Consider the following 20,827-nt stretch of genomic DNA (forward strand, 5'->3'; position numbering starts at 1 on the left):
GTATGTCAAATCCTACTGACTTTTCTTTTAATTCCAGATTCTACTTTTTAGGACAGGTATTATGAATGTTTTATTGGGGTCAAAGTTTGCCACCTAGAATTTTTCAGCTCTCAACAACTAGGACACAACTGTAGAAAATATCTTCTAAAAAGGATTATATGTTGGAAATTAGTAGTTCTGTTTTCATAAGACCTTCTGCCCATTGTGTTTTCCATAAAACAAGGCCTTAGAGTAAGCCATGGAACTGAATGGATTATGATCTTCAAGCAGTTTGACTAGGGAAAAATCCTGCTTCTAGTAGAGTTTACTACCATTGTTGTCCTTGTCAGTTTGTGTTCTGTCTTTCTGCATAAACTCAAAGCAGTTTACATGCAAGAATGACAAGGTAACAATAATACAAATTTGGGTATTGCCAGCTATAGTAGTTATTAAAATGCAATACCAGCCTGCTATCACTGACTATAGGTTAATTGGGCAGAGTAATGAGTGGTGGTTGCCGTATTCACTTGCTCATGCTACTTCGGTCCCCATAGGACCTCCTTGCTTCCTGAATTTTTTGGCCTCGTGTAGCTGGTTATCATACTGTGAAGCTACCATGGTATTTTTTTAAAGTATAGTTTATACCTTTGTACGCATTTTTAAAAAGTAGGTAATTTTCTAATGTAACTCTTACATCTAGGATCCTGGTGTGACTAGGTTTAATTTGCCATTTCTTTATGTAGGAAGTAGGTATGCCTGCAGATTATGTAAATAAACTGGCAAGAATGTTCCAGGATATCAAAGTATCAGAAGATTTGAACCAGGCCTTTAAAGAAATGCACAAAAATAATAAACTGGCCCTACCAGGTACTCTTCTCTTCTACTTACTTATTATATTATATGATGCCAAGTTGTTTTCTCAACTTCTGTGTGAAATTAGGGTGGAGCCAGATTTTGCTGCTATCTGGTTGTGACTTACATTTCACCACTTCGGCATTGTCTGTTTTTTTTTTCAAACAGCTGATTCTGTGAATATCAAAATTTTAAATGCTGGGGCTTGGTCCAGAAGTTCTGAAAAAGTTTTTGTATCCCTGCCCACTGAATTAGAAGATTTAATCCCTGAAGTAGAAGAATTTTACAAAAAGAACCACAGTGGCAGGAAGCTTCATTGGCATCATCTTATGTCCAACGGAATTGTATGTATGCTTGTGGCATTCACTTCCACTTTGTATTTATTTACGTAATTTTCAGTGAGCAAGAAATATGCTTCATATAACAATATATATTGTTCTGAACAATATTTTGTCCCATTGACAGATAACTTTTAAGAATGAAGTTGGCCAGTATGATTTGGAAGTAACAACATTTCAGCTGGCTGTGCTTTTTGCATGGAACCAAAGACCCCGAGAGAAGATCAGTTTTGAAAATCTTAAACTGGCAACAGAACTCCCTGATGCTGAGCTTAGGAGAACTTTATGGGTATGTCACCAGCTCTTTAAAATGCTTTGTTGTAGGTGACGGGAGGAAATGTATGAAAAGTAGAAGCTTTTGAAACAGAGCACAGTTTTAATGCATTGCTGTTTTTAAATTAACATGAGTTAATTTAAAAAGCTTGAGAAAATGGAAAACAGTGATCAGGGCACAGATAGGCTCCCTCTACGATTACTTGGTGGCAGGGGTGAGGCGGCAGGGCGTGCATGAACAAATGCCAAAGGAGCTAGAATCAGAGTTTGACCTGAAGGCTTCCAAGGTCCTAGCACCTACGCTGTTAATAGTTGCAGTGGATAACTTGATATGATAGGCAAGAAAATATGAACTAAGCTTCATTTCATTAAGAGATTCACTTGCAAAATGCTTTACATAAAATCATCTTCTTGAGGCACTCTTACTGGATTTTAAAAACTGCTTAAACAAATATATAAACATTCCTCTAACACTTGGAGTGAATCTTTATTTAACCATTGCTTCAAATACATTGCTGTGGTTACAAAAAGCTGAAGTAGTCTTCAGTAACCAAATAGTGTTGAACTGGTTTCTACATTCAAATTAGTAGTGGGAACATATTTTCTCAAAGACCGTAGCGCTATCAAAGCAATCCACAGAAAATGAATTCCACTGTGCTTAAATATGCAGGAAGCATGTCATGATAATCTCAGTGAAGACTTATAGGTTTGTTATACAGGTGCAGCCTATTTATCCACGGATTTTTTATCTGCGGATTTGTCAGCGCAGATAAACAACACAGATGGGGTGGGGGAACCAAAAGTCACACACACCTTTGCCTCCTTTGCCCTGCACTGACATCTCACTCCATTTCCAGGCAGCCCAAAACACTGAAAAAAGGCTCTGCCTTGCCCAGGCAGGGAAATAGCCCTGGAGCCCTGGAAGAGGTTCCCCTTGCAAAGGAACAGTAACACTCTGGAGCCCCTGAGCCAGCAAAGAGGCTGAAGAGGGGAAGGGGGGGCAAAAATCTCTGTAGCCAGAACACGTGCAGCAAGGTGGAGCTCGCTCGCTCGCTCACTCAGGGGCAGGTGTGGTAGCAACAGGGGATTGCTTTAAAAAACCCAGGGAGTGTTTGCCAAATCCCCCCACCCCCGATGATGCAGGCAATCACTGACACAAGCAAGCCTTCCCACCAAGCAAAGCATGAGATATAGCCTACAATCCTCTCCACACTTTCCTGGGAGTAAGCCCAATTGCCTACAATGGGGCTTACTTCTGAGTAGAAACACATAGGGCTGGACTCTTAAAAGATCAGCATCCCATGGGAAAGAAGCCGGGCAGCTGGCAACGGGGAGGGCTGAGTACGGAGGGGAGGGGATTGATAATAGCTGCCTTAGTTTCTTTCCATCTGGAGGTGTCAGGCTGCAGTGTATTTGTGTAACTCTATGGAATTTAGCACAGCGCGTTTTTTGTTAATCGTGCAGAGTCACGGAACAGAAATAATGCGGATAAATAGGCTCCACCTGTATTCTTGTTGCTTATTTGTAGATGGAAGGGCTGAGACCGAGAGGAAATGTTTTGGCTGAGGCCACCTTGTGTGTTCATGGCAGAGATGAGATTCAAACCAGGGACTCCCTGATTTGAGCTCAGTCTCCTAACTGCTATGCTACACTGCTTCCCATGTAAGAAGGGTTCAGCATTAACAATTGGTTAATTTTCTGAAGGATGTTCCTCCTTAATAAACAGGATTATAAAGCATACTTGATATAATACATGTTTCCCTAAATGTTGAGACTGACATCTGGTTGGTTTCCTCTCTCTCTCTCCTCCACAGTCTCTTGTAGCATTTCCAAAGTTGAAACGTCAGGTTTTGTTGTATGAACCTCAAGTCAATTCACCCAAAGACTTTACGGAAGGAACCCTCTTCTCAGTGAACCAGGAGTTCAGCTTAATGTAAGATGGAGCACTGACTTACTTCCTGAATATTTGCTAAGCCAAAAGATATTTGAAAAGATTTACTATTAAGGATGCAGGTGTCCATAAAACAGATTTCTGTGATGCTTCATCTCACAGTAGACTTTTTTACATACAGGGGCCTAATTACACAGGCCTACAAAATTGAGGGTCGGAAAAGTTTTTCCCAAACTTTATGGTGGTTTGATATGAATTTGGGGTGCCGATTCAAAAATCCGTTTTGCCCTATCACATCTAGTTTTAGAGATATAGTATAGCTTCACTATTGAATGTTTCAAGCAGCTTCCTCATGAGGGAGCTGCTTGAACCATTCACTAAAGAGGCTATGCCGTGTCTCCAAAACTAGACGTGATAGGGCAAAACGGATGCCATTTTTGGAATCAGCACCCCAAATATACCCAGGAATTGGTGTAGCGTTTAAGGAAGCAAAATGTGTGTTGGCCTTTGTTGTTGTTGTTGTTGTTGTTGTTGTAGTTGTTGTTGTTGTTGTTATTCCTATATAGCTTTTCAATAAAAAGTTCACAGAGCGACTTGTGTTGGTGTATTGCCAATACAAGTTAACAGTTTTCAGCTATAATTGAGAGATGCATGCTTTAGCATTGGCCTATCATGTTATAGTTTACTTATTCCTATATCCCTTATATAGTTTCCAAAATACAGTGACTTTTGACCAGTTTATTTTTAGAATTTAGAATTTAGAACTTACCAAATACTCCACCACAACTTTCTTTGATGCAAGTTGCAACAATTTTGCTTGTGTGTTTCTTGATAGTGATGGTTCTCAGAGATCCAGTGCTTTTGCAATAATGTAGTCTAGAACAGATTTCCACAATATATTATCCATGGGCCATCTTCAGCCCTCTTTCTCCAGTATTTGCATATTTGTGTGCAGTCTGTAGCTTCCCTCCGCATAGCTGCTTTGTGTGTATGGGGCAACTGATTGGAAGAGGAAGGGTTATGACTTCCTTTCCTCACCATCACTCACTACTACAGCAGTACCAGAAAGGCATGTGTGTAAGGATCCCATTTGATAGTAAACATTGCACTGTAATACCTTTCGGAAACATGAGTCTGGTGCAGCAGCACACCATTAAGCCTTGGTACTTTATTAGAAGGGTTACCTCAAATCTGCATTTTGTACTTGCTGTAAAAAACACAGGTGATTTGAATAGCTTGTGATGAAGAAGTGATGGCAGGTTAAGTGGTAGAAGAGTTGCAGAGGGAAGTAGATTTTTAATTGACTGTAAAAGGGGTGATGGTAGATAAAAGGGAAGATATGGTGATTGTGCAGTACAAGAAACTTGGTTCCACTAGGTGTGAAGTAGCAAATATGACAGGCAGGAGGCACATGATATGCTTGATATGAGCACACATTGGTTTGTGAGGCAAAAGCAGCTGGAGTAAGTAATTGATCAGTTTTGAGGAGGTGAGGCCGAGAATATTACTGGCTTGGCTTATTAGCCAGCCTTTGTGTATTCACCAACAACCTTTCCACCTCCATTGGCTAAAATCCCCCAGTGTACACGCACAGAGCTCAGGGAGAAAATATAAGAAACAGCAGGAGACACTCCAACCTTTTTCCTTCTTTCAATAAGCAAGTGAGAACTTGAGGAGGAAGGGGTGCTGCTATATGTCCTGTTCCCCACAAGGCCAAGAAGTTCACTTACCAACAACAAATGTCTTTAAGCTTAACGTTTATGGATTAAGGTCCAATACTGAAGTTGAAGCCCAAGACAATTAACCCCTCTTGGTTAGGGAACAAGTCACACAAGGTGCTCCTTAGTCCTATTTGTGTGGAAACAGGCTCCAGTTACTGAATTGCTAGGCACATCATCACTGCAGGGTTCAGCTGTGGTACTGAATACAAAATTCCTTTGATAAAGGATAAACCTTTATCATACCTTGCTCTGTCAGTTGTACAAAGCTGTATATTTCAGAATATTTTATACATTATTCCTATCTGCTATAGCAGTATAAAAATCCCTCTGTTTTCTTCTAAAGTGCCAAGTTGACTTAAGAGTGGAAGCACTCATTATTAGTAGTTTCTAATCTTGGGGTGTGTGTTAAAAATTATTCCCCTGAAATTCCCTTCTGCATAATAAAGTCTTAACTCATTCCATAAAGGGAGAATTTTTCTTGATATTGTGATTTCTTAAAGAGCTCCAACAATATGGGACAAAGACACATCTATCTCATGTATTGATCTGGAAAAACAGACCCCTCCCTATCTCATCTTATAGAATCCCCACTTCATCCATAGACATGCACTGAAAGGTGATAGGAACAGTGTCTGCTCTGTGTGTTCTGACTCAGTACATTGGGTTGATAATGCAAAGATTATAGAAAGGATGATTTAATTTGGCTTCAGTGGTTGTGTGTGCATGCCTTTGGTGAGGAATGAGGATGAGAATCCTTTGGATATTTGCTTCAAGACACCAAAATGTCTTGTTTGTTATGTGCAATGGACTTGATTTTTCTGTTTAGCATGGCACACATGCTTGCATTACCTCTTTATTACTTTACATGCTGCTGAGATTATCTATACTTGTGGACAAGTAAAAGCTGCTGTCAATTAGAGCTATAGGGCTTTGTTCTAAGTAGCCACCTTTTATGTATCTTAAGTGTGTTTTGCTTCATCTCATATTTGATTCTTTCAGAAAAAATGCTAAAGTTCAGAAGAGAGGTAAGATAAACCTAATTGGTAGACTGCAGCTAACAACAGAAAGAATGCGAGAAGAAGAAAATGAAGGGATAGTCCAGTTAAGAATATTACGAACCCAGGTACATTAGTCCAGTAAAATTTGGTAACTTCCTTTGATGCTCTTTTTCTGACTGCTGTTTCAACATGAAATGTATCTTTAAAACTAGAACTTAATTGTTGTGATCCGTTGGTATGGTCTTATGTAGCTTGGAGTGTCACAGTGCCTGACAGCTTCATTTCTCTCCCCTTCCTTTGCAGTGTATCTAGTTAAATGAAGAGTAGAACCGGCATTGTAGGATATGGAGCTTCATATTTAACTATCTGACTTTATGATCAGAAGGGCTCCACAATGCAGGCAGGTGAAAATCAGTGTTTATAATTGCACAAAGCTGAAATGGATATGCAACAACAGAGATTCATGCTGATTTCAGTACTCACAGAATAGAAAGGGACTGATTTGTTAAACCAGGGGCCTTCAAACTTTTTGGCACGAAGGCTGCATTGCGTATCTGACATAGTGTCAAGGGCCTGAAAATAAATAAGTAATAAATACATGGAGTAATAAATAAATAAGTAATAAATACATGGAGTAATAAATAAGAATAAATACATGTATTCATGCTGAGAGTTTGAATACAGTAAGTGGTGGGGGTGGAAAGAGGAGGGAAGCAGAGGGCAAAATTGATTTGCACAGGAAAAGGGGGAATGGATTTTGCAAAAGCATCAAGCAACCTACAAGGCAAATCTCAAACTTTTTTGTCTCATTTTCTGCTCAGTTTTAAGTTTAACATTATATTTATATTACATTTATATATAATGTATATAATTGGCTACTCCACCTCCCATTAAATTGTATTACATTTGGCACCTTTAGTGGCTGAATGCAGTATATACCTGGAAGTGCGTCCTTTTAGTTATGTGTAGCCGTGAGAGACTTGGGAAGCTCAGGGGTCATAGAAAATCCTCTGGAGGGCTGGATTCAGCCCCTGGGCCAGGGTTTGGATACCCTTCTGTTAAACTGTCCTGGATCTGTTATTGTTAGCGAAGTGTGTGGGATGTGATTCTGTGTATTGTTCCTTATAATAATAAAGCATATGCTTTGCCCTTATCACTTCCAAAATGTGCTTCAAAATGCTTGATCAGTGGCTGAAATTTCAGAACTTGAGAATGTGCCACATTGCCACATGGGTCAATTCATATATTCAGGTGGGTGTAAATATGCTGGTATTGCAGCTTGTATTTCAAATAGCAGCTTGTTTTGTTAGTGTGGCATTGCAGAACTATGCATTAGTGACACTTTTCAGCTTCTGAAATTTCAGCCAACATTGACCGTGCATTTTGAAGCACAGCTTGGCAGCAATAAGGAGTAGCACATAAGTTTTATTATTAGCAGTAAACCGCACGTGCTGAGTTGCAGGCTCTTGCCTTGGGATCATGCTGCTTCATCAGTAGGAAGTGGATGTCTACTTTCCCCAATTATGTAGTCTCACTTGGTCATAATATCTTTAAAACTTGTGGTTCACATAGGATGGTATTCATGCAGAACTCTGAGCCCAATCTGGGTCTGGTGATGTCCTTATTCCTATCCTTTTCTAGCTGAAAAATATTATTGATCTGTATATGTACTCCAAATCTATATCCTGTATGCTTAGAATTAGGCAGCCCAATCCTACCTAAGTTCCCCTGTGCTGATGCAGTGGTGCCAGTGTAGGCTATGCTGTGTTTCTTGGGGGAATTTAGTAGGTGGGGGGGGGTCTTCTTGGGAATCAAGGGTCATTTGTCCCCTTGTCCAGGGAAAGTTCCAGCCACTGCTATGGGACAACTCAGACCTGCGCCAGCAATACCGCTGGCACAAGTTCACATTGACCTGTGTTGGCAGATCAGGCCCAGGAAGGAGGATAGAATATGGTGTGTGCCAGCACTGCCAATCCCGCGCTTCACACCTGGGCCCAATTTGCTTGCCCCTGTTGTTGCCCTCCCCCCATCCCGGTTCTGTACAATGCCAAACTTACCTGCTCCGATGGGCACTGCTCTGGTCACTTAGGGTGTGTGGAAGGACTCTGGCCTGCCAGCACATGCAACCTCCACAAAGCACTTTATTGCATTTTTGCAACAGCTTGAAGGCCTAGTGTGCTGGCAGAGCATGTTCTCTCTTGGGATAAAGGCCTAGACTTGTGTATACAGCTTTGACCCCTTTGATATTAACTTACTAGCATGATTACAGTTCCACACTCACAAGCAAAAGAACATCTAAAGACTTTTTATGCACCTAGATTGCTGTGTTGATGTGTTTAAGAAACCTACAGGTAAGGCTGGGACCCTCTGAAGGTATGCCTCCTTATCCCTATTTTTAAAGCAACTCATGAGGTTGCTACTAGGTGTGTGTCTAAAAGGGAGTAGTGATACACCTGGCAATCCTTCAATATCTTTCTATACCTTTTCAGCTGGTAAAATAAATGATCCTAGTTTTCATGTACTGACATCACATACAAGCTAGTGCTTGTGAAGCTGTCTACTGTACATGCCTTTTCTGCTAATGAGTTATGTAGCTTTGTGTTTGCGAGCCTTGCACAATTCATATACAAAATGTTTTTCTTTCTTTCCCCCCTTGCTTAGGAGGCTATCATCCAAATAATGAAAATGAGAAAGAAAATTACTAATGCTCAACTTCAAACTGAACTAGTAGAAATATTAAAAAACATGTTCTTGCCACAGAAGAAAATGATAAAAGAGCAGATTGAATGGCTTATAGAACACAAATATATCAGAAGAGATGAATCCGATATCAACACTTTTATATACATGGCATAGTTTGAAGACTCTTACTGGGTGATGCCAAGAAAATGTGCATTGAAGATGGTTTGGGCAGACAACTACTAAAGGGACTGAGTTGGAGAAAGACTTGTTTGACTTGCATTACCTATTCAAATCCCTGCCTTGCCTTACCAGAGGACTTTGTTTTGCCAACCTTTTTTTCAGATAGCATGATGGCAATTTCTTCATGTTGCACACATTTTTAACAGCATGCTCTGTTTGTGGGGAAACGTTGCATTCATGGAGAGCCCATTGTGAGTTTAAAAAAAAAATACACACAAGCATAAGATTTGATTTAGATCCACATTGAAAAGAACAGATTTGGGGCTTTAAATGAACAGTAATTGCACAATGAAACGTTCTTCAAATATTCATGCACTGAGGAACTATTAGTTTTCACATTTTTTAAAAAGCAAATAGGACTAGATGTAGCACTTCACACTTTGTTTTGAATCAACAATCTAAACATACTGTCCTTTTGATCCCTTTTATGTACAAAATTTGAGCAAGACACAAATACATCACAGTTGAAGATACATATTTATGTATTGGTTCAAGCAAGTACTTCAGTATAACAGCTGGATTTGGATACAGAGACATAAGTGATGTTTGACGGATATATCCAATTTATATGGACAATGCTTGTCTTTCAACACTTCTCCCCTCCCTGTTTTTGTGTTTGTTTTTTTAATTCTCAATTACTTCACCTTTTAAGCACTGTGTTAATGTTGATGGGTCTGTTCATAAAGAAATGGAATATTAAGTGTATTTCTTTGTACATTTAATATTTGTATTCATTGTTTTAGTGTGCTTACATAAATCCAAATGCATTAAAATACCCAGTACACAACTTCCCCAATACAGAAATTAATGTTTTGACAATCCCTATATCTTTTTCTTTGATTATTTATTTGAAAATATATAATGTTACTTTTAAATACAATTCTACTCTGAAAAAATGACTGCATGGCACAAGACAATTATTTTGCCTAGTAGGTGCATATGCTGAGGGAACTGCCATAAATCTTCTTAAAGGGGTTCCGTGACTATTCTAACAAATTGCTGTTGCCATTCTCCATTTATTTCATGGTATGTGTTGAAGCTTTTACTGGTGGAATGTTTATATTAAAAAATATATATTACAAATCTATAAACATTTGCCCAAGGCTTAAGGCACAAAGCAACACCAAGAACACACATGTTGAGATTTAAAGGCAACATCTGCTTTACTAATAGCAAACAAATTACCACATCACAAATGAATGTCTCCCTCAATCTTTTTCTTACTAACTGCTGAGTTACTTCTGTCTCCATCTGTTCCAAAATGTTCACCATGCGGTGGATTCCTTTTTGTGGCCTCATTACTATCTAAGGAAAAGGTTATGTCCTGGAGAAAGGGCGGTCCGGCTTTTGTTGTGCCCTATAATGAATCTTTAATAAGAAGACAACTTAGGAAAGCTACCTTTTGATATTTCAGCAGTCCAGACCCCAGATCCATTTGTTATGTTCTATCGTGGTTAGTGGTGATGCATAATAATCCTAACTATTGCTAGGTGAAAAATGATTGTTTTTGAGCAGAGTGGATTTTGTATGGGTGGTTGTATATTCCATATAACAAGGTTGCAAAAGTTCACTGTCTATCTGCATGCAGAGGTTGGTATATCTTCCATTAAGCAAATGTTATGTACGAGATCCAAAGTACAATGTTTTGGGGGTGGGGTGGTAAAATTGTGTATACTCCTGACATGCCAGTGAACAACAGACCTTCGTGGATATGCAAAGGTGGTTGAACAAAAATACGACAGCGATTAAAAATCCCACTATCTGTATGTATGTGCATTTTCTGTTACCTGTAGAACAAATTTGTTTTAATTGTTCACTTCAAAGTTAACATAGAATTGTTGAATTTCAGCCTCAAAATTTTGTGGATAATAAAAAAGTGGCTTTACATACACATCAGTCAAACATTCAATATGTTAAAGAAAGCTATAATTGGTTCCCCTGAGTTCTTTTGTACATGGTACAGGATTAGAACTGCATTTGATTTGGAAACTTATTTAGAAATAATTGAGTAGAAAGATTTTAAAGATGATATATTTCTCAAACACTTTGATGTAGTGCTTTTGAATCGTTTGCTTCCCAATTAATTCTGCCTTGGAGTAGTTGGACATGTAACCAGGTACAACCTCATTTTTACTTTCTTGGTATTTGAACACTAGAATTACTAGCAAATGTTTCTTTTTTCTGTTCCTGGCAGCGGAAATTCTTTTGAAGATTGGGATTAGGGCGATCTAAATAGTTACCTACGGACTTCATTTGTGACTTTTCAGAAGCACTCTCTTTCCTTTGCTCCCGAGTAACTCCTTGTGCCCCCTGAAAAGCCACTCCTGAAGGACTCTCCAGGCTAGCATCCAGTGCAGCATAAGGGACTGCACTTGGAATGGAAAATTGCCAAGACCCCTGTGCACATGCAAAAGCACTTTAGGCGCACATATGGGGCTGTTTGGATCTTGCCAGTAAAAATAACTTTCAAAAGGCATTCTGTCATTCACACAGAAACAAAACACTGACTGTTCATTGTCTATTTTTTAAACATACAAAATAAGTTACCAAAATGTGGTTAGAGCCAGGGAAATTATAACAGGCAGTGTGCCTGTAACACCATTCAGTTTTTTCCTTTTTTTGTGTACATTAGAACAGGATGTCATGGAAAACACTTGAGTCTGAAAATCACACCAGCAATTTCCTTACAGCTGCAGAATCACATTTAGCATTCTTTGGCAGGACACTTTCACCAAGATGCCCTTAAGGCTAAGGTTATATCAGGAACAGAAAAAATAGACTGGTTTCCCCCCAAAAAGTATGCAGATAGATGAAAAACATCCAATTTTTTTAAAAATAGAATTCTGTCATTGCAATATGACAACAGAGCACTTTTAAAGCTGGATTTGGGCTTTGGATATTTTTTCTCCAAAGACCTATCACGAAAAGGTGCTGCTTTTGGAAAATGTTTGTTGCCCAAGCACTTCTGTTGTGGTTGGTATTGAGTAATACTCTAGATATGAAAAATAATGTAGATGGCAATGATTTTAAACAGTTATAAAAATGCTTTGTCAAAGCAAATGAGGTTCACACTTAATTTTGAAGTCTTCCACAATTTTTTCCCTTTAGCTTGCTGGTGTCCCTATGTTTTCTTTCTATTCATTTGTTTAAATCTATTCTTGTTGGAGCATAGTGTACTTAAATAACATTTTAGTCGTGGCTTTTCCCTTTTTTATGAAAAAATTTAATATGGCCTGAATAGTCAGACATCTTGGATTTATTTGCATTGCAGTATCTGTTGTACAAGGTACATTTTAAAAATACAGCAAGAGAAATATTTGATAGTTTCACAGAAAGTCTTGGTATCCTTGGCTCAAAACTATTTTCTATTTTCATGGAACTGGCTGGGATGCTATCTTTGTAAATTCAAGGTCCTATTTGTGAAATAAAACAATGAGAGCTTTCTTGTTAAGACTATATGTAGCCTGGAGTGCAGCGCAAACTTGAGTTTCCTAGGTTGTAATATCTATCTACATATGGTTATTTACGGTTTTGAATGTGTGCCACTACATAGTGAGATAATGCTGTACAATTTTGACTGGTAGCAGTTTTTTCTTGTATGGCATCTTGGCTGAACTATTTTGATGTACTGCTTAATTTTTGAATTTTATTTTTTAAGTTGTATAATTTATTTTCTTGCAAAATAAAAATGTAATATAAAATTATAAATCATTTCGGTTTTCTCTCCTGAGCCTTTCATAAATGGGAAACTAAACACATCTGCTGAGAACAGTGGGGCATCCCAGAGTAGAAAGTATAAATTGAAGACCTACTTCAGCACTAGATAGCCCAATTATGTATGTCTACTCAGAAGTAAGTCCCATTATAGTCAGTGGGGCTTACTTCCAGGTAAGTATGGATAGGTTTGTGCATTTTCATCTGTTAAGAACCAAATCCTGTTGGTTCAAGAAGACCTATTAACATAATAACAATGGAGATGTGCATCTATATATGTGTTTATCTGTCCCATCATGATGCCATCATGCTTGCTGGACCAGTGTATAAAACCATGTTGCAGATGGAAGGATTGTCTTTGTTATCGGAATAGCCTACAATATTGCATATGAGGAACATTCTCTTGGGAGTGCGGCATTTGTTTACCTACTGTTTCTAGTACTTAGAATGTCACCTTGGTGGTCTTACTGTATACTTAAAATATAAATGTTTAAACATGGAAATATGTATTCAAAGTTTCCACAAACAGGCAGGTTAGAAGAAATGTGCTGCTTCTGAATTGTACCTGTTACAGAAGATGGGCTCCCTTCCTAACAGTTGCAACTCCTGAACATACAGCTAAAAAATGCAATACGTGATGTTAGACATGGAAGTGATTGCTATATCCCTGCTCTCTAGGAAGAGGACAGAAATGTCATACAAACATTAAAACTGGGAAGAACATGAGACCAATTCCCAAGATAGCAATGTGAAAGTGTCCAGATCCAGAAGCAATCAAAGGAATTGGACCACTCTATAACAGATCCTTGAGATGTTCTAGTTAAGATGGAATTCTATCAAAGGAGAGGTCTGGAAAATCCAGTAGTGGTGTATTTCCCCTGTTAAATTCAAGACACGAAGGGTGGCATCCCTCCACAGATGGAAGCTTTCTCTGTCAATGGAAAGAGCGTTCCACTCACAGAAGTGTTTAGCATGAGCAAAACTGTTTACAAAGAAAGCTTATGAGGGGAGGGAAGCTCCCAGGAGTGGAAGAACTAGTGGGGACACTAATCTCAGCTTAAGATTTTTCCAGCAATACAACTTGAGAAGGAGGGTGGTGTAGATGTTGGATCAGCCATTTTCAACCACTGTGCCATGGCACACTGGTGTGCCGCGAGTGGTTCACAGGTGTGCCATAGGAATTTGAGGGAAAGTCATTTATTAGTAGGGCCATTGGGGGATGTGAGCCCCCACTGGCAGCATGATGTGCCTTGTCAATTGTCAAAAACCTGATGGTGTGCCTTGACAATTTTAATGCCTGATCAATGTGCCGTGTGATGAAAAAGGTTGAAAATCACTGTGTTCGATTGTCAGAATAGACAAACCTGGGTTCAACTCACTGGGCTAGTTACCCTCTTGAAGCCTTGCCTACTTCAGAGGGTGGTTGTAAAAGTTAAAGGAGGAGAGCCATGAGGTCCTTGAAGCAAGGATGGGATAAAAATGGTTAAAATAGAGGAAAATAGGCATAGTCCCTAATATAGGCCAAAAACTCATTTTCTAGGAATGCTCAGAGTTGCAGTACAACTATCTACTCCCAAAGCCTTGTTTATTGGCTAATAAACATTCCCAAGTCGTAAGCTCCCCCCACCCTCTGTAATCTTGAACATAATACCATTTCAGAGGCATGCAGAATTAACAGAGAATAGCCCTCAACACTGCCTCTAAGTCGTGTCCTTATGGTCTTGCTTTCCAGGATCATATCTGATAGGCTAAAAATCGCATCAAGAAAGCTCAATAGCAGCCCTGACTCAGTGATCTCTGACTGACTCCCCCCTCAGTGGGAGGGGGGTCGGGGGCTTCTTGTAGTGGGGGATTCGATTATTAGAAACATAGAGAGGGGGGTTTGCGACGGATGTGAGGACCGCATGGTGACTTGCCTGCCTGGTGCGAAGGTTGCGGACATCACTTCTCGTCTAGACAGGCTAGTAGACAGTGCTGGGGGAGAGGTAGCGGCTGTGGTGCATGTCGGCACCAACGACGTGGGCAAGTGTAGCTGGGAGGTCCTGGAGGCCAAATTTAGGCTTTTAGGCAGGAAGCTGAAAGCCAGGACCTCAAAGGTAGCGTTCTCTGAAGTGCTACCTGTTCCACGCGCAGGACCAGCTAGGCAGGCGGAGATCAGGGGTCTCAATGCGTGGATGAGACGGTGGTGTAGGGAGGAGGGGTTTAGATATGTTAGGCACTGGGGAACTTTTTGGGACAAGTGGGGCCTGTACAAGAGGGACGGGCTCCATTTGAACCAGAATGGAACCAGACTGCTGGCGCATAACATTAAAAAGGTGGCAGAGCAGCTTTTAAACTGATCCCTGGGGGAAGGCCGACAGGAGCCGAGGGGCATCCGGTTTGGGACTCCTCATCCCTATGGGATGAGAATGGGGAGGTTAGAGAACAACAAGACAAAGGCAGAGTAGGAGAAGAAATTGGGAAAGGTAGGGTGATGGGATGTGATAGACGGTTTGGCACAATGAGAGGATGCGGGGACAAAGGAGCGAATAAGCAGCACATCCTGGGGCATTCCGTGTACAAATGCTTTTATGCGAATGCCCGAAGTCTACGAGCAAAGGTGGGAGAACTGGAATGTCTGGTGACAAGGGAAAATATTGACATAGTGGGCATAACGGAAACCTGGTGGAATGCGGAGAATCAGTGGGATACCGCAATCCCGGGCTATAAACTATACAGGAGGGACAGGCAGGGGCGTGTTGGAGGTGGGGTGGCTGTTTATGTTAAGGAAGGGATAGAATCCAGCAAAGTAGAGATTGAAGGTGGGTCCGACTCCACCGTAGAATCTCTGTGGGTTAAATTACCAGGCTTGTGCAGCAATGTAATACTGGGGGCGTGCTATCGTCCTCCAGACCAGAAATCTGATGGGGACCTTGAAATGAGGAAACAGATCAGGGAGGTGACAAGGAGGGACAGGGTTGTAATCATGGGGGACTTCAATTATCCTCATATTGACTGGGTCAATTTGTGTTCTGGTCACGATAAGGAAACCGGATTTCTTGATGTGCTAAATGACTGTGGCTTAGATCAGCTAGTCACGGAGCCCACCAGAGGACAGGTGATTCTGGATTTAATATTGTGCGGTACGCAGGACCTGGTTAGAGATGTAAACGTTACTGAGCCATTGGGGAACAGTGATCATGCTGCGATCCGTTTTGACGTGCACGTTGGGGGAAGAATACCAGGCAAAAACCCTTGACTTCCGACGGGCGGACTTCCCTCAAATGAGGAGGCTGGTTAGAAGGAGGCTGAAAGGGAGGGTAAAAAGAGTCCAATCTCTCCAGAGTGCATGGAGGCTGCTTAAAACAACAGTAATAGAGGCCCAGCAGAGGTGTATACCTCAAAGAAAGAAGGGTTCCACTAAATCCAGGAGGGTGCCCGCATGGCTAACCAGCCAAGTTAGAGAGGCTGTGAAGGGCAAGGAAGCTTCCTTCCGTAAATGGAAGTCTTGCCCTAATGAGGAGAATAAAAAGGAACATAAACTGTGGCAAAAGAAATGTAAGAAGGTGATACTGGAGGCCAAGCGAGACTATGAGGAATGCATGGCCGGCAACATTAAGGGGAATAATAAAAGCTTCTTCAAATATGTTAGAAGCAGGAAACCTGCCAGAGAAGCGGTTGGCCCTCTGGATGGTGAGGGAGGGAAAGGGGAGATAAAAGGAGACTTAGAGATGGCAGAGAAATTAAATGAGTTCTTTGCATCTGTCTTCACGGCAGAAGACCTCGGGCAGATACCGCTGCCCGAACGGCCCCTCCTGACCGAGGAGTTAAGTCAGATAGAGGTTAAAAGAGAAGATGTTTCAGACCTCATTGATAAATTAAAGATCAATAAGTCACCGGGCCCTGATGGCATCCACCCAAGGGTTATTAAGGAATTGAAGAATGAAGTTGCAGATCTCTTGACTAAGGTATGCAACTTGTCCCTCAAAACAGCCATGGTGCCAGAAGATTGGAGGATAGCAAATGTCACGTTTATTTTTAAAAAGGGAAAGAGGGGGGACCCGGGAAACTATAGGCCGGTCAGCCTAACATCCATACCAGGTAAGATGGTGGAATGCCTCATCAAAGATAGGATCTCAAAACACATAGACGAACAGGCCTTGCTGAGGGAGAGTCAGCATGGCTTCTGTAAGGGTAAGTCTTGCCTCACGAACCTTATAGAATTCTTTGAAAAGGTCAACAGGCATGTGGATGCGGGAGAACCCGTGGACATTATATATCTGGACTTTCAGAAGGCGTTTGACACGGTCCCTCACCAAAGGCTACTGAAAAAACTCCACAGTCAGGGAATTAGAGGACAGGTCCTCTCGTGGATTGAGAACTGGCTGGAGGCCAGGAAGCAGAGAGTGGGTGTCAATGGGCAATTTTCACAATGGAGAGAGGTGAAAAGTGGTGTGCCCCAAGGATCTGTCCTGGGACCGGTGCTTTTCAACCTCTTCATAAATGACCTGGAGACAGGGTTGAGCAGTGAAGTGGCTAAGTTTGCAGATGACACCAAACTTTTCCGAGCGGTAAAGACCAGAAGTGATTGTGAGGAGCTCCAGAAGGATCTCTCCAGACTGGCAGAATGGGCAGCAAAATGGCAGATGCGCTTCAATGTCAGTAAGTGTAAAGTCATGCACATTGGGGCAAAAAATCAAAACTTTAGATATAGGCTGATGGGTTCTGAGCTGTCTGTGACAGATCAGGAGAGAGATCTTGGGGTGGTGGTGGACAGGTCGATGAAAGTGTCGACCCAATGTGCGGCGGCAGTGAAGAAGGCCAATTCTATGCTTGGGATCATTAGGAAGGGTATTGAGAACAAAACGGCTAGTATTATAATGCCGTTGTACAAATCTATGGTAAGGCCACACCTGGAGTATTGTGTCCAGTTCTGGTCGCCGCATCTCAAAAAAGACATAATGGAAATGGAAAAGGTGCAAAAGAGAGCGACTAAGATGATTACGGGGCTGGGGCACCTTCCTTATGAGGAAAGGCTACGGCGTTTGGGCCTCTTCAGCCTAGAAAAGAGACGCTTGAGGGGGGACATGATTGAGACATACAAAATTATGCAGGAAATGGACAGAGTGTAAAGAGGGAGATGCTCTTTACACTCTCACATAATACCAGAACCAGGGGACATCCACTAAAATTGAGTGTTGGGCGGGTTAGGACAGACAAAAGAAAATATTTCTTTACTCAGCGTGTGGTTGGTCTGTGGAACTCCTTGCCACAGGATGTGGTGCTGGCGTCTAGCTAAGACGCCTTTAAAAGGGGATTGGACAAGTTTCTGGAGGAAAAATCCATTATGGGGTACAAGCCATGATGTGTATGCGCAACCTCCTGATTTTAGAAATGGGTTATGTCAGAATGCCAGATGCAGGGGAGGGCACCAGGATGAGGTCTCTTGTTATCTGGTGTGCTCCCTGGGGCATTTGGTGGGCCGCTGTGAGATACAGGAAGCTGGACTAGATGGGCCTATGGCCTGATCCAGTGGGGCTGTTCTTATGTTCTTATCTGTTGCAACCTTTTCAAGATGAGGAGAGTTTTGAGAGCTGTCTGTGAATACTGAAGGGTTGTGTTGTGTTATTGTGAATACTGAAGGGCCGTGTTGTGTATGTGTTAGTGCTGAGAGAGGATTAAAAAAAAATTCCCCAAATGCTGGACACTTCTAATATTGCACTTTGGATGGTGGTATCTGTGTTCGTGGGTAGGGTGGCAACATGATTTTCTATGCAAAAGTGCTTTCCATATAGGAATTCATTACTCATTGGGCTAAACTCTATTTCGTCCAGATTATGGGTTCTTGAAAACTTGCTAAAATAACATTTACACAGCTCCAACCCCATTGTAAACTAGTCTTGCTTACTTTGATTTTATTACCCTGTTCTTTTACAACTGCTTGTATGCTCATGAGACTTTACAGCCTTATCTTTGAAGCAATAGAACTGATAAATGTTGTACTGAACTTTTGGTTAAATCCTCTATCCTGCTAACTGGGCAAAGGGGCACATTTTCAAGTGGTGCTTAGCAGGGGGTGAGTAACTGCCCACAAGATCTCTTCTGGTGGCAGGTTTCAGGTGTTTTTTTCTGCATCTTTTTAGATTGTGAGCCCTTTTAAAATCTATTTTCACATTTTCATACCACTTTTTCTCCAAGGAGCTCAGGGTGGTGTACATGGTTCCTTCCCTCCTTTTGTCCTTACAACAACCCTGTGAGGTAGAGAAAGCTGAGAGGTAGGAACTGCCCCAAAGTCACCCAGGACGCTTCATGGATGATTTGATTTGAACCTGGCTGCTTTTCTCTAAATTGCTTTGTGAACTTTTTTTTTTTAAAAAGCAGTATCTAATTGTTCTTAATAGAAATCACTGGATAACTGTGTTGCCTTTAAAAACAAACTAGACCAAATTCAGAAAATTTTCTGTAGCTCAGTTTCTATGGCTCCTGAACATCCTCCTAAAAGACAAGAATTTGATGGGGCCAAGGCATTCTGTGCTGTATGAGTGATTAGCCGAATTGAACAAAACAAAACCTATGAACTTCCAAGTTCAATTCCTGGCATTTCCTGGAAGAGCAGAAAAAATTCCTGTCACTGCCCTACTGGGAAGTTGAGCTACTGGGAAGGCGAAGATGGTGGGTGGGCGGCAAGTGCACAAGACACTTCGGGGGAGAAAAAGGCAGACAGGAGTATCTGGTGATGGCACTTTTGGAACTCCTGAGAATCACCTTAGCAAAAATTTAAACAGGAGTAGCTAAAACATGCTACTACCATTTTGTTTAAAGAAACCCAGAGCAAGAGGCAGGGCCTCTGAGGGGAATTTTATCAGGGGGTTCAAAGTTTCTTTTGGGCCCCTTTGCAAAGAGGGAGGAGCAGAGGTTTAGCTTAGGGGGTGCAGGGGGTAGCAGTCGTACCAGGCAACAAGCTGAGCTTGACACCAGTGGCCAAAATTGTGAAAATCTTGCTACGTATGAATAATACTATCAGGTTATATGTCATTGAAAAGGTAATTTAATGCAGAGTGCAATGAAACAAACCTCATTGGAATATCTGCATTCTATCAAAAGTTATGGCCAATTAACCAGAAATTGAAAACACAAATGCCTTAAGGAACAAAAAGTGGGTTTGCTTAACTCGGAACTGACCTGTGAGGCTGATTGTGCTGAGACCCAATGAGATGATGTTATGGTGCAGCATGGAAAAATTAAGGTGTTTATTAAGGTGAGCCAGCCCTCATTTCCATGCATTTGTATCCTCATTTCCATACAGCTAGTCCTGCCAACTGGTAAAGAGGCACTTTTTCAAGCGGTGCTCCTCTTATATTTAGCAGGGGGAGAATAATTGCCCCTCTTCCCCCAGCACAGTGTCTCGCACCAATAAGGGTCACACCTTTATTTACTTAACTAAATTTGATTTTGTGGGGGGGGGGCACAAAACCTTCTTTGACCCCAGGTAGCAGATAGATGCCTTAGCTATGCCACTGGTTGGGGGGAAGTGGCAGAGCAAGTGGGTAGTGAGCTGCTGGGGGGGGGGAGGCGGCTCCCCTCCAATTTGCACTTTTTAAAAAGCCTGGGCGTGACGTCACTGCTGGTTGTGACGTCACTTTGCGCATTGATCCCAAAGGATCTCCTCTATGGAGAACTCGTGCGAGGAAAGCGCCCTATAGGTAGACCACAGCTGCGTTACAAGGACATCTGCAAGAGGGATCTGAAGGCCTTAGGAGTGGACCTCAACAGGTGGGAAAACCTGGACTCTGAGCGGCCCGCTTGGAGGCAGGCTGTGCAGCATGGCCTTTCCCAGTTTGAAGAGACACTTGGCCAACAGTCTGAGGCTAAGAGGCAAAGAAGGAAGGCCCATAGCCAGGGAGACACACCAAGGACAAACTGCACTTGCTCCCAGTGTGGAAGGGATTGTCACTCTCGAATCGGCCTTTTCAGCCACACTAGACGCTGTTCCAGAACCACCTTTCAGAGCGCGATACCAGAGTCTTTCGGGACTGAAGGTTGCCAACTAACTAACTGGGTAGGGTGGAGACAGCTGGGAGAGTCTTTGGAGCCCAGCTCCACCCACCCAGGTGGCAGCCCCCGGCACCCCCAGTCGTGGCAGTGTCCCCAGCAGCCCGT

The 20,827-nt window shown here is 41.7% G+C and overlaps 1 protein-coding gene across 1 annotated transcript in view; it reads left to right on the top strand.

The window, feature by feature from the left end:
• The window catches only part of CUL5 (cullin 5), a 39,493-nt gene extending 26,811 nt beyond the window's left edge, over window positions 1–12,682 (top strand). The window contains exons 14-19 of the mRNA XM_066621058.1: window positions 723–846; window positions 1,000–1,175; window positions 1,297–1,458; window positions 3,257–3,375; window positions 6,054–6,177; window positions 8,714–12,682. Of these exons, the coding sequence (XP_066477155.1) occupies window positions 723–846; window positions 1,000–1,175; window positions 1,297–1,458; window positions 3,257–3,375; window positions 6,054–6,177; window positions 8,714–8,908 (900 nt within the window). The 3' untranslated portion in view covers window positions 8,909–12,682. The remainder of the gene's footprint in view (window positions 1–722; window positions 847–999; window positions 1,176–1,296; window positions 1,459–3,256; window positions 3,376–6,053; window positions 6,178–8,713) is intronic.
• Window positions 12,683–20,827: the final 8,145 nt, after the last annotated feature.

This window comes from Tiliqua scincoides, chromosome 3 (assembly GCF_035046505.1).
Source record: "Tiliqua scincoides isolate rTilSci1 chromosome 3, rTilSci1.hap2, whole genome shotgun sequence".
Taxonomy (NCBI): domain Eukaryota; kingdom Metazoa; phylum Chordata; class Lepidosauria; order Squamata; family Scincidae; genus Tiliqua; species Tiliqua scincoides.